The sequence below is a fragment of the Chelmon rostratus genome, chromosome 15 (assembly GCF_017976325.1).
Source record: "Chelmon rostratus isolate fCheRos1 chromosome 15, fCheRos1.pri, whole genome shotgun sequence".
Classification (NCBI taxonomy): domain Eukaryota; kingdom Metazoa; phylum Chordata; class Actinopteri; order Chaetodontiformes; family Chaetodontidae; genus Chelmon; species Chelmon rostratus.
The window spans coordinates 10,345,243-10,358,502 of record NC_055672.1 but is presented as its reverse complement, the minus strand read 5'-3'; the positions used below and the strand labels follow the sequence as shown (position 1 = coordinate 10,358,502).

At 43.9% G+C, this 13,260-nt stretch overlaps 1 protein-coding gene across 5 annotated transcripts in view; it reads left to right on the top strand.

The window, feature by feature from the left end:
• The first annotated feature begins 4,230 nt into the window (after nucleotides 1-4,230).
• meis2a (Meis homeobox 2a) overlaps nucleotides 4,231-13,260 on the top strand; it is a 79,969-nt gene continuing 70,939 nt past the window's right edge. For all 5 annotated transcript variants that reach the window (XM_041953466.1, XM_041953467.1, XM_041953464.1 and 2 more), the window contains exons 1-6: nucleotides 4,231-4,827; nucleotides 5,299-5,525; nucleotides 7,106-7,247; nucleotides 7,491-7,541; nucleotides 8,019-8,069; nucleotides 8,556-8,705. In XM_041953466.1, coding sequence (XP_041809400.1) covers nucleotides 4,816-4,827; nucleotides 5,299-5,525; nucleotides 7,106-7,247; nucleotides 7,491-7,541; nucleotides 8,019-8,069; nucleotides 8,556-8,705 — 633 coding nt within the window. In that variant the 5' untranslated portion in view covers nucleotides 4,231-4,815. The remainder of the gene's footprint in view (nucleotides 4,828-5,298; nucleotides 5,526-7,105; nucleotides 7,248-7,490; nucleotides 7,542-8,018; nucleotides 8,070-8,555; nucleotides 8,706-13,260) is intronic.

Genomic DNA, 13,260 nt, shown 5'->3' with positions numbered 1-13,260 from the left:
TAAAAGCATATTTTTTCCGGGTTGAAATGAAGGCTGATTTCCGCTCAAAATAAAACAGAAAAATGTCACAAATTCGCAAATTCAGAATAATCCCCGCACGCGTAATTAAAGGCAAACTACGCGTAATAAAGGCCACGTTTTTCTGGTTTGTGTGACACAAGTCCCAGTCGTGTTCCAGCATCAGATGTGAAGGGTGTGAACAGTTGAACCGGATTTATGGCCACAGCATTGCCAGCGAATAAGCTGAATATGATCAGAAGCAAATGCACTGAAATGCGCTGGATTTGGACAAACTCACCAAAACAAGATGAGCTTTTTCTGACACATTTCCCTGAAGGCTGCGATATGTGTTGAGTGAAAATAATAATTTGATTTCAGTCCCTTTAATTTTAATTTAAAAACACGGTTTTTAAAAACACGTGATTGTAGATATGGTGAAAATTGAGTCATTTTTTTCTTTTTTGGTTTTATTTTGTGGGCCTTCTCTCATTTGTTGCAAAGCTCCAGACAGCTCGGCCTCCGCTGCGGCCGCCAGGTGTCGCTACACGGCCGCTGGTGAGTGTACGCAGGGCGAAGCCACGGTTCCATGTAACGCTGGCCTCCTCTCTCTCCCTGTGTCTCCCTCTCTCCCTCCTCCCTGCACTAACCCTCTGACACCAGACTCTGAGAATCGGTGGAGGGGAAAATGAGGCTTTGGAGCTGAAGAATTTACAGTTAGTCGCGAAACTTTTACAAGTATTTGACTTGCTCACTCCACTTTCTGAAACCCTATAGTCACATTTCACTCCGGGGTCAAAAAGAGTTCAGAGTCAGATGGCTGAGGTAATGCTTTCTGCACGAGGAAAACACCGAGGAGCCGGATTATTCCAAACACATCATAAATTAAATAATCTAGAAAACATGGCAAAGCTAAATGAGGAAAATCAAATGCAGTTTGTGGAGATGATTAATAGAATTTATTCCGTTGCCTTCTTCACATTTGGGAACCACGAGACGACGCAAAACTGCATTACTTTTATTTAATACAAAAAAAAACTTTTAATTTGAATGATGCATCAGTAGATGCATTTCTTTACATTTGTATTTTTATTTATTTATTTATTTATTTTTTAATGGACAGGCTGCAAGGTTTTTCCTCCCCGCGCCTCTCCAGTAGCCAGTCTATGATCCAGTCTTATCTCGGCGCCTCTATACATTAGCTTAGCTGATTTACATAATCTGAAATACTGAAGAGGCCAAAGAAGAACAAAGTTACAAACAAGATTAGGGCGATTTTATTTGTTCCTGCGGTTGAGCGCCAATTGTTTCTCCAGGAGTGTTTAAGGTCACTAAGAGGATTTGAAGCCCGTTTCATATCAGTGATCTTTTTGAGGGAATTAAATCAACAATGCATTTCTCTCCATATTTAGCAACAGGCTTGTGTGTGTGTGTGTGTGTGTGTGTGTGTGTGTGTGTGTGTGTGTGTGTGTGTGTGTGAGAACAGCAGAGCCCTGCAGGGTGAGAGAGGGAGAGAGAGAGAGAGAGAAGGGGGGAGAGAGGGATTGTAAGTCCTGCAAAAAGAGTAAACAGAGGAGTGAGTGGAAGTTCAGAGCCGGTGCTCGCTCGCATGCAGGCGGTCCTGGTGCACCTTTTAGGATGTGACATGCAGTGGATCTTTAGCCCGGTGATCGTCCCAGTAGTGTTTTCCTTGAAATGGATCCCCCCACACCCGCTCCCCCCCACCCAACTAATGAATCCAAACGCAGCTGGCCATGCCCCACACGGACACCGAGAGCTTTAACCCTAAACTGACCTCAATTTGACACCACCAGATGAAATTTTACCGCCTGTTAATGCCATCCACTGATTTTTTTTTTTTCATACGCGTACCAGTTGTGTGCGCACCTGAAAAGGGACGCGACCTGAAAGCCACTTGTAAGAAATAAAAAACTACTTGAAGATCGTGATTGTCCGTGATCCTCCTCGTTCTGTCTGGCTTGTGAGCGCGGCCAGGTTATAAGCAGGGGGAGTCGAAGTTGGCACAGGTCTTGTTTACGAGGAAAATTAATTTTAATTACCTATTGAGTGAATGATGATTAAAATAAAATTGGGAAATGAAACGCCGGCTTGTGTCACGTCGCGTCAGCCGCCGTTATTACGCGAAATTAAGCCGTTTCACCACGCGCACGCTGTTAATGGTGATGTCTTTGCGTTTATGGCTTCTATTAATTACTCGAATAAATAGTTCGCAAAAGAAGGAGTTTAAAATTTCACGCCGTTGTAGGAGTCGTCGCAGGAAGTTTTATAGGGAAGGATGTGTTTCTGCGGAGCCGCGCGTTGGACACGCATAATTAGCCTCTGCTATTTTCACACGCTCTTCGGGTGTTTACATCACTCTCCTCGGGGGCAAATCACATATTTCCACAATAAATGTGCTAAAAAAATTTGCAAGATCCAGAAGTGTGCGAGTAACCGCTCCGGCGTTTGGATTTTTGGGAGACGGCGTGCGCTCTGACGGCGGATCCGACATGTGCATGAAAACACATTCTGCGTTATTTTATAGTCCAGCCTCAAAACTTTGTCTTCACTGCGCCGCGAAGGGACGCGCGTTCACAACAAAGCGGTAGATACAGTATAAGGTTTCTGCTACTTACCGTGGTTGTCCAAAGGAGGAGGATGGAAAAAAAAAGTCAAGCGTTAGTGCACAAATCAATGTGAACGATAGTATTTAGCTTATGAAAATATCAGTCTTCAATAGCAGAGCCTGCCGGGCTGGTTGTGTTTACAGAGTGCAGGAGAGACTTGGAGACGGTGAATGCCTTGGCTCTCTGCGCACCGCTCTGCAGCTCCTTCCCGGGGTATTGCACGTTGAAATGTCCACACAGCCGTTTGTCAAACCCTGCAGTCCTACACTTCCCACCCCCCTTTATGCCAACAAACATAACTGTTGTCACGGCTTCATTTATTAAATCTTTTTCCTTTTTTTTTTTTTGTTGTTGAAAAAAAAAAACACAAAACCCTTGCTATTTCTGTAATCGACCCAGAGCAACTCTGCACGGTGTTTTGTTTGTTGGGAGAGTTTATTGACCCTCCAACAGTAGCCACAGCCCACCTCCCTGAGCGTGTGTCCACCTTAATCCTAACCTGTGAATAATTAATTCCCACCATCAAAAATGTCACGGAGCCATAACTGCAGCCTTTATATGAGAGCCTGTCAATACAGCCATGAAGCCATATTAGCACTGATTGAGCTAAATATTAAAGGGGATAGATGGCCTGCTTCTGTTTTGTGCGTAAAAGTGCCCAGACTCCAAAAAAGGGGCTTCACTGCAATCGATGGCCGGAGCGTTGCTCCTCCTCTAAACTTCAATCTCCTCACATGATTGATGATCTTGGGGAGCTTTGATAATTGACTACTCTGAGGTAAGGCACGGATTTCTATCAAGACAGGGGATTGGACGAAAGAAACGTACAAAAATTACTTTCTCCACAAAAGCCTTTTTTCCCCCCTCCTTTTTGGAAAAGTTCATTCTGGTCTTAGAGGGGTGCTGCGTGTCGTTTAATTTGCTAAAAACGACCAGGGCAATAATTAGCTGTAAGATTAGGAGGTATTACTGAGATATTAGGCACACCGGCTTATAGCCTCAAAACAGACAACACGTAAGCGTCATGCTCATAAGTAAAACTCAGCATTCATAAGATGTCCTGATAATTCTAGCTGAAGATGCTTTATTAGCCTTTGTTTAACTTCTATCGCTGAATGTAAGGCTGGATGGCGGTTTAAATGTTGATGCTTTATCTGTGCGTAAATGTGTGCGTGCGTCACGCGTAATTCTGCATTAAAATGAACTTTTTTGCTCACTCCAAATCACGATTCATGTAATTTAATGCAGTCAGCGGTATGTTTAATTTAACTCAGAGGAGTCGCAGCCGAAGTGTCCGCGCTGGTAAACCTTCCTCATTCAGCCTTTTCTGCTTTCTTTTCTTTTTTTTTTCTCTCTCTCTCTATAGGACTCTCCTCTACGAAAAGGAATTGGGTGGGAGTTGGAGCTGTGTTGGTTTGGCTTTTACCCCCAGTGTGGAGTTGAAGCCGTCCCTGCGCCTCGCATATACTCTGCATATCACAAGATTTGGTCTCTCCTCTCTCTTTTCTGGAGCTGCTGTAGGACTGGCTATGGCCACCACTACTTCCGGGATCCGTCATTTCATTCGCCCACCGCTCAGCGCTGCGAACTGACTCTGTTTCTATAAGCAAGCTAGCAGCCAACCTGCCAACACTCGCTGACACTCACTCATCTCAGTTTCGCCAGATAGACGAAATACCTACGGGGGAAAGAAAGGAAAGATCCGAATCGCGATCTCTTAATTTCTGCTGCTTTTTTCCCTTCTTTTACAGCGATAATAAAACAAGATAGCGATCTGGAGGCATTAAAGGAGACGCGGACTTGCGGGATGAAAACGGACTAAAAAGATTCGTCCTTCTCTTGAACATCATCACCAACCGTCATTCATTCATTACCTTGACAACCTCTGGCTTTGATTGACAGCTGGAGTGGCAAAAAGCCATGAGACACGACAGTTTAGTTACATGCAGGTTGTTGATGGGCCGATTGTAACCTTCACTTTGGCGCATTTTTTTCTTTTTTTTCGAGGAAAGAGGGAAAACGAGAAAAATTGCAAAACTCCCCGATGCCACGATTTCAACTGAGCCACACTGGCGAATAGGAGAAGTCGCAAAGTTGGTTGAAAAAGGAATCTTGCTACTAAATCACTTTCTAACCGGGACTGGGATATTAAATATACGACAGATTCAGGAGTTTATTGGAGCGCAGCCTGATGGCGCAAAGGGTAGGTTTTAAATCTCCTACGCTTACCTGTTCAAATCCACTGTAGGGAGGCCCTCGTATCGATAACCTCTTGTCGGGTGGTGGCAAATTTACAAAGTATTCCTATCAAAGCCGCTATATTTGACATTTTTCGCAGCGCCCCTGCTCTTCACGCAGAGTGACAGCCTCTGCCTTTGCCGACAGCCTCCACGACAGTCGTGGAGCAGTTTCGCAGGAGACTCCAAACTAATTCGCTCTTTTCACCCACCAAACTCTCTTTGGCGGAGCACCTAAGTTAAAATGTTTTTGGTAATGACAAACCGCTCAGCAAATCTAACATGTTGCACTTTTCTGCCCTGGCTGCAGCGCATTTTCAGCAGCTTTCTCCTCTGCGTGTGTGCACGATGAGACGGCATGCTTTTTGTACTTTCCACATTTGTTTAAAAAAAGTAGCCGGGCAGCCCGCTGACTTCTGCTCTGATTTTATTCCCAGTACGATGAGCTGGCCCATTACGGTGGGATGGACGGAGTCACGGCGTCGATGTACGGGGACCCGCATGCTCCCCGGCCGCTTCCTCAGGTCCACCATCTGAACCACGGACCGCCGCTGCACGCCAGCCAGCACTACGGAACCCACGCTCCCCATCCAAACGTTATGCCCACCAGCATGGGCTCTGCTGTCAACGACGTTTTAAAGAGGGATAAAGATCAAATTTATGGGTAAGGTTTGCATGAACCGAAGACGCCTACAATTATTATTTTTCCCTCTGAAGTTTTCAGCTTTTCTGTAACTTTGTTTTGCTGGAGTTTCTCTCCCACCACAACATTTAAATAGCGTTTTGTGCAGGATTGACCGCAATTTTGGAGCCCTATTGTCGGCCGGGGGACTTTTGTTGATGTGTAATTTTAGACGCATTGTAGAAGGCATCGTCAAGCCTGCAGTAAGTACGAGTAAGCCTTGAGCTTGAAATACAAGCTATTAAATAATATGGAAGCTCCCTGCCCGTAGTCCAAGCACGAAGGGCACAGCCTGCGTGGAAATGTATTTAAAAAATAGTTTTTAGCATCACAACAATTCTTCCATGATAGAAAGTTTGCTCTGATATTACTTCCTACTTTTATTTATCGGTCTTTAAAATAGCCTCGACTCATTTCACCGTTCACGTTGCTGCCTGCAAAAAACCCCAACAAACTTCTCAAATGTTTTCAAATCCTGTTTGCAGCGACGCAGACGCACAGAGCGCGTTACGGCGCACCGCGTGCCTCCAGAATTACACTTTATTCTCCAATAACGACAGAAAAGGCGTCCGGACGCTCTCGCGCGCAATTGCAAAACTTTGAAAATGTTTTCAGAAATTGCTCCCCGGCGCACGAGCACAGAAAGTGCCATAATCCGCGGTGTGTCGTTCTAATCTGGGATGCAGTGCAGAGAAAATCCTCCTCGCCTCTCACACACATGGTTTCATACGAGGAGTATTCGGGTTTTTTTGTGCTGACACAATTCCAAGCGACATAAATTCAGAAAGTGATGGCACTTTTGTTAAGTTAACGTTTGCTGTAGAAATGGCGTTTTATTCTGCAATTATTATTTAATCTAAGAATAAGATAATCTAAGATATCTAAGATATTTTGGTGACTGTCTCGTGATGCTGATTGGATGGAAGTTAGGCTTCACCTATTTTACACTCACCTCTGCCTCACTTTTAACGCTGTACTTCCAACTAGGAAGGACTAGGAAAACCCTCGGTGCCTCTGTGAGTCTTAGTGTAACTCTGCAAAATTATTTCATTGCAAGTTAATTTTTTTTCAGACTGTATAATTTCTCTAAAATCCCAGTGTCCACTCCAGTGTGTCCCAGCCCTGTTTTTTTGTACATTTTTGTTTTGTTTTTCAGTTTGCGCTGCAAGAAATGTCACTCTCAACAAGTCGACGCACATCAACACCGAGTCTAAAATCCTCGAATGCCCCGAAACCAGGAGTAAAATATTCCAGATGCGTATTTACGCATGCCCCCAAATCAAAACATCTCCTCACAACAAGCATCTTGAACCCAGATATGTTGTTGTGTCTTTTAAAAAAAGCGGCCACTCGGTTTAAGAAAAGTGTGTGAAAACCGCCCAGCAGGAAAACAGATCAGATGATCCTCATCCGACTGTGTTGTGTTTCCAGCTGCTGGGAGAGGAGTGAGAATTGTCGGTGCACGGAGCCGACAGACGTGCAGGTTGATTGGACATTTTTTGCAGTGGGCATTGTGGAGCCGGTGTGCCGCTTGTACTCAGGCTGTGTTTCCCCTCTTGCAGTCACCCTTTATTCCCACTGCTCGCACTGGTTTTTGAGAAGTGCGAGCTGGCGACGTGTACTCCGAGGGAGCCCGGCGTAGCAGGCGGCGATGTCTGCTCCTCAGACTCCTTCAATGAGGACATTGCAGTCTTTGCCAAACAGGTCAATTTCGAAATATTCCAAATAGAAAATGTCTTGTGCATTGTTGTGGCTGCATAGTTTTCTGCCTGCTTCATTTTTTTTCAGCAGTTAAAACTCTCTCCTGGTGCGATTAAAGAATAGTGTGTGTTCTCTGCAGAATTTCCACTTCCCACTGAAGTTGTATCATCATTGCAGGATAGAAGCAGACACGCATTCCGCACATTTCATGCCAAACTAACTTTGACATTTGGTGTGTTATTTTAGGTCCGAGCAGAAAAACCTTTATTTTCATCAAATCCAGAGTTGGACAATTTGGTAAGCGCACACTTTGACCTCTCTGTCTCTCAGTAATTGCCGCCTCGGTGTGGTTATAGCCTGCCGTGTTTTCGGGATACTCTCGAGTGTCCGCAGCATCACACAGTCAATATGTGAACGTATGATTTAAACTTCCGCACAGATGTCAGATCAGTTTGGGAGTGAGGCTGTGTGACCACAGTCGCCGCTGTCATTGTTCAGCCTTCCCATCTAACTGGGCCAGCTGACCAGTGTGTATGATGACCAATTAGACTGTGAAACGCAACTTTTCCTTTTGCAGTTTAAAAAATATATATATTTCGCTCTCGCTGGCTGCCAGTGCGCACCAGAGTGTTATGACGGGCGGATGATCACATGATAACTCCACCAAAAATAAAATAAAATTAAAAAATAAAAGTATGTAAATGTTGTAAATCTTACAAAAAAAATAGTGTGAATTTTGTGATGTGGATTGTGCTTATTTTCCTCTTTTTTCAGATGATACAAGCCATACAAGTATTACGGTTTCACCTCTTGGAATTAGAAAAGGTAATTATTATGAATCTATATGTTCTGGACTTCTTTATGTGCAATGACGCCACCTGCCCGAACAGCCTGCGTTTGGATCTACCTGCTGTTATTAAAGGTGCAGCAAAGCTTAGAATAAACCTGCGTGCAGTGGGAGAAAAGTTTCAGGTGTTCCATTTTCCCCAGAACGTGCTTTATTATTTAGCCAACTGCTCATGTGTCCGTTGATAAAATATGCTGGACCCTCTCTGCTCACGTTGCGCACTGGTATCGATCCGCAGATTTAGTTTCATCTGCTCATTATTTTCCCAGCTTACGGCGTGCTGTTTATTTTGTTGTCGCTCAACTTGTTGCTGCAGTCTCAGGAGAATAATAAGCACTGCAACAATTTCACTATTGTTTCCTCGCCGCCGATAATGCCCCTTAATTGGAGTTATTGTTGGACTGGCTGAAGCGTTTCCCCATCCTGAAAAAAGGTGTTTTCCTCTTTTTTTTTTTTTTTTCTAGGTGCACGAGCTCTGCGACAATTTTTGCCACCGGTACATCAGTTGTTTGAAAGGAAAAATGCCAATAGATCTAGTTATTGACGAGCGGGATGGCAGCTCAAAATCAGATCACGAAGAGCTCTCGGGATCATCGACTAACCTTGCAGATCACGTAAGTCACAGAGCCTTTATTGTATTCATACATGTGCTGGTTTGTGTGCCTGTCTGCATGCGTCTCCGCACCCGAGCTCCCGTCACATTTTATTTTTCAAGACTTTTGGATAGGAACAATCGGCTGTTTTCAAACGGTCAGATTCGTTTGACGCTCCCCATAATGCCAACATTTGTGCTACTTAGCCCCTGCTCGGCGTGTGACCCTGCTGTGCCGTCAGTAAATAGAGCATGCTCTGTTCTGCAAGGAATATCTGCCGATCGATGTTCTAAGGTCAAAAGCTAGATGCGATACAATAGACTGAGTTATTGTTTTAGTCTTTTGATTAGGGGCAGTCATGTGTGCATAATGCGTCCGAGCTCGCTTGCGTGCTGGAGATTGAGAGAGTGTGTGTGCGTGCGTGCGTGCGTGCATTGGGCGCGTGCGTAAACCGCTGCCGTGCATTATGGAGAGTTGCACGCTGGAAAAAAAAACGTGAGGCAATTATCTGTTACGCAGGTTTAACGTTAAAGCAGGGTATCAGCGGTAAGCTGTAGCTTTAGGCCAATATTTAAAAAGAAAAGGGCTTTATATTTGGGGGCTGTGGGAGCTGGATATGGCCTGCGCGTAAAGCTGTGGATTTTTGCTGCAGAGGTGGAGAAAGTGGTAGCCTATTGAAATAGATCTCAGAGCTAAAGGCTTATAGCATCAATGTCAAGTTCACAAGGCATATGATGGTTCGTCTGGAGGCCTTCCATTGCTGTTGATGTTAATGTGTTTAATTGTTTCGTATTGATTGCCGTGTGGTTTGCTCTGCAGTGGCTTTTTCCTCTGCTCCCCGTTTTATGGCTGGAGGCTCCATAATGCTGAATTCAATTATATGCACCTGAAGTACAGTAGCTTTAAATTTGGAGATCGATTCCCTGCTTTAAATCGTGCATTTTCGGTGTAATAAACACAACCCCCCCACACCGCCCCGCCCCCGCGGTATGGATTGAGCTGACAGTGTATTATTGAGTTGATATCTGTGAATTATTGCGTCTTGCATGCCTGTGATAAAGCTAATGTTTTGGTGAGGGAGGGGGGGAAAGATCGGGCTCTTGCAACAAAGTGACTAGTTAATATCTGTGCAGCACAAGGCCAAGCCTATTAGGAATTAAAGCAGATTTAAGTGTTATGCAAAGTCACTGCGCTACATCTGTTGGGTCTGGCTATAGGCCTAATAGCGGTGGATCCCCTTTGAAAGCCCGTCGCGTTCACGGGGCCACGCAGCGCACCGCACAAGGTGCATTAAAGCGTAATTAGAGCGAAGATACCGATGTTGGTTTTGAGAAACGGTCAAAACGGCAATATTGTGGTTCTCCAACACAAGTGTAGAAATGAGGCATGCTGTTGTTTATATTGTAGAGATTAGATAAACTAGCCTGTTTAGTTTCATGGCAGATGGTTGATACTCAAGCCAATTTCCAATGGTGCCTCCAGTGCTCAGACACCAGCTTTGTCATCAGTCCACTTGTGAGAAATATTTTGATAATTAGAAAATTAGATATGCCAATAAAGCAAATCAGGGGCAGCAATAAACAAAGGGGGTTGCAGGACAAGCCATTTATCTCCGAGTCATTTGGACTGACCACCTCATTAGGTATTTAAGTTTTGAGGGATTTATTTCTCTTTTGTGGCACCAATGAACTTTTTATTATAGCTAACTGCTGGGCTCAATTTGACAAAAGCAGAAGTTCCCCCCCCTCCTTGTTTGCTTTTAGAGCTCTGTCTGAGCTGAGTACTGCATGTTATTGAAATACACACACTCCAGCTTATTGGTATTTTTTCATGAAGGAAAATGCATTTTGTACAGCGCCTGAGAGCGTGCGTGCACCTCTGCTCTGGTACAAGTAATATCTGCAGAAAGTGAAACTATGGCGGTGGAAGTGTGTACAGTGCAGTCGTCATCTAAAAGCCATGTAGTGAATAGTTAACGTCTTCAGCAGTAATTTCCATGTCTAATTGAAAGGAGTCCAGCTTTTCATGCCCAAAATGTGCTTTGAATACTGGAAACAATGGACACACACATAAAAAAAAAAATGCATTTGGCTGCAAAATTGTGCCGCTGGAGGGAAAGCAATTTCTGTCCTACTTGTCTTGATTTATTTATTTTATTCATTCATTTGTATTTGGCTGTATTTTATTATTCATTTCTGTCCTCGCTTCCCATTGAGGAGAGTAGGGCGGTTTGATAGTTAGATATGCTAATTTATTTAGTTAGAATCTCTCACGTCCATTTTTCTTTGCTTTGATATGCATTTTTAATATATAGCCCCGGGCTACATCTCATTTGGTGAAAGTTGGTTTTTCTGGAGATGATGAGGCTCTTCACTGTGAAGGAGGCGGCCCGTTGAGCTTGTTTTTCACATATATTTGTGTGTACATTATGTGTTTGTGTGCGTGTGTTTCCTTCCGTTTCTCCCTCATCCCCTTTCCCTCCTCTCCCCTCTTCCTACCTGAAAGAGGAGCATAATAAGCGCAGTTTTATTTACACTTGAATGCAGCATTGTCTCAGAGATGATTGGATTATGGTATAGTGAGAGCGGGATGAGTCCTGGCTGACACTGTTGATTTCCCTTACTCGCTTGCGGTGACTATCTCAACCATGTAGCCCACCCAAGGCTTCCTAACTCATTGCCCCTCCTCAGATCCACCCCGTCCCAATTAAAAGAAAGAAAAAAAGATGCTGTATTACACATGAAGGGTGATGGGGAAAAAGAAAAAACACAGAGCGGTGCAGATTTGTAAACGGTTGGTAGAGTATGTGTGTGTGCTTGTCAATGGTTTGCTCTCTTGTCTTTTAATTAATGAATAAAATTTCTGTCTCTTCTGTGCTACATCCAATTAGGGAGGCAAATAGAATTAACAGTGTCTGAATATTATCTGTTCTAATGAATTAGCCTTTGTGTCTTCTCGTGCCATTGTGCCGCTTCTTCAGTCAAGCTTACATATTAGCAGAAGGCTTTTCATTTCCTCCATGCATATGCATTACGCTTTTGAAACTGTCTTTGAATTTCTGCATAGTTTCAGATTTGTTATACAGAAAGTCTGTAGGATTTGCAGGTCCCGGCGCTTTGTTTTGGAGAGCTTTCCTCAGGGAGTGATAGTAGTTCCCATAGAGGTTATGGCGGAGCTTATCTTGACTGTGCATGGCTGGAAAGGGAAAAAGGGAAAAAAGCTTTCTCTGTTTACATTTGATTCTCTGGTACAGGCTCTGAGCACTGTACGCCATTGGTCGGACATGGTGATGTCACAGGTTCGGTGCAATAGTTCATCTTGTGCCTGTGCATTGATTTACCGTGTGAATCAGTGGAGATAGGTGCTCGGTAATGTCCTGTTTCTGTATGCCACTATGCATGGCGCAGTGCATGCCCAGCCCTCCGTCTCCCTTCTCCGCCTGTGGACAGTGAGCCCCCGGGCCGAGCCGACCTGCTGAACCGTGGAATTTCTCAGTTTTGGAGGTGTTCTAATTCAACTAGCTTTGTTCTCCTCGGGGAGCGACCACGTTTGGATCCCTCCCCGCTCCCCTTCTCGTGAAAACAGTGCATCGTTGACTTGGACCGCTCTCTCTGTTCCACACAATTGTTTTGTGATGGTGGGATGTCTGGCCTAACATTTCCTATTTGATTAGTGTTCAGAGGCAGGGCCCTGTTGGCAGGCATATCTAATCACCGCTACCGTGGCTGGAGAGAGGCTCGGCTCACTTGTTGCATCTCCCACACTCCGCTTCTTTTAGCTGCATGTTTGCTCTAAATGATTGCAATAAAAAAACAGTTGCTGTGCAGTCATCTAAGGATCATGACATGCATGTATGTTGACTTGTATTCAAATAACATGCAGTTAAAGTTAGTCCAGACATGCGCTCAGTTGCCACTTTATTAGTTACACCTGTACAATCTTTTGCAAATTCAATACAACAGCTCTGCCATAAATTCCACCTTTATGGAGTTTATAATAGTCAGTTTTGGTTGATATTATCAGAAATATGTAAATTCAATTATACGTTTATTACTGAGCTCATAGTTACAGGTGTTGTTGAGCTGGACTACGTTATATTGAGAGGTGTTTCTAATTTTTTGTCCTTCCTATTTACATACATGCATATATTAGGAACACCACTCAGTACGATACAGAACAACACTACTTTTAACTGTGACAGTGTCAACACAACAACAACATCATAGGCATCATAAGAGTAGACTTTATGGCACAGCAGTTGTATTCGATTGCATTAGTTTGTACAGGTGTGTGAGTAAAGCGGCCACTGTGTGTGTACACACTCATCTGAAAGCCCATATTTTCTGTTTATTTCCAACAAGGAATAACTGAAAGCAGAGTTGTGTATAATGACTCGTGTCTTATAGTTGTGCCATTTGGTGTTTTGGAAAAGCTCTGTCATTTTCATGAGCACCGAAGCCATGAATCAGAATCGAAATCACATTTTTTTGTTTAATCTCTTCTTTCTGAAGTCATAGTTGTACATGTAATCTGTCATTTACTACAGTGGAAAGGGTTGTTTTTGCCCCAGAGAAAG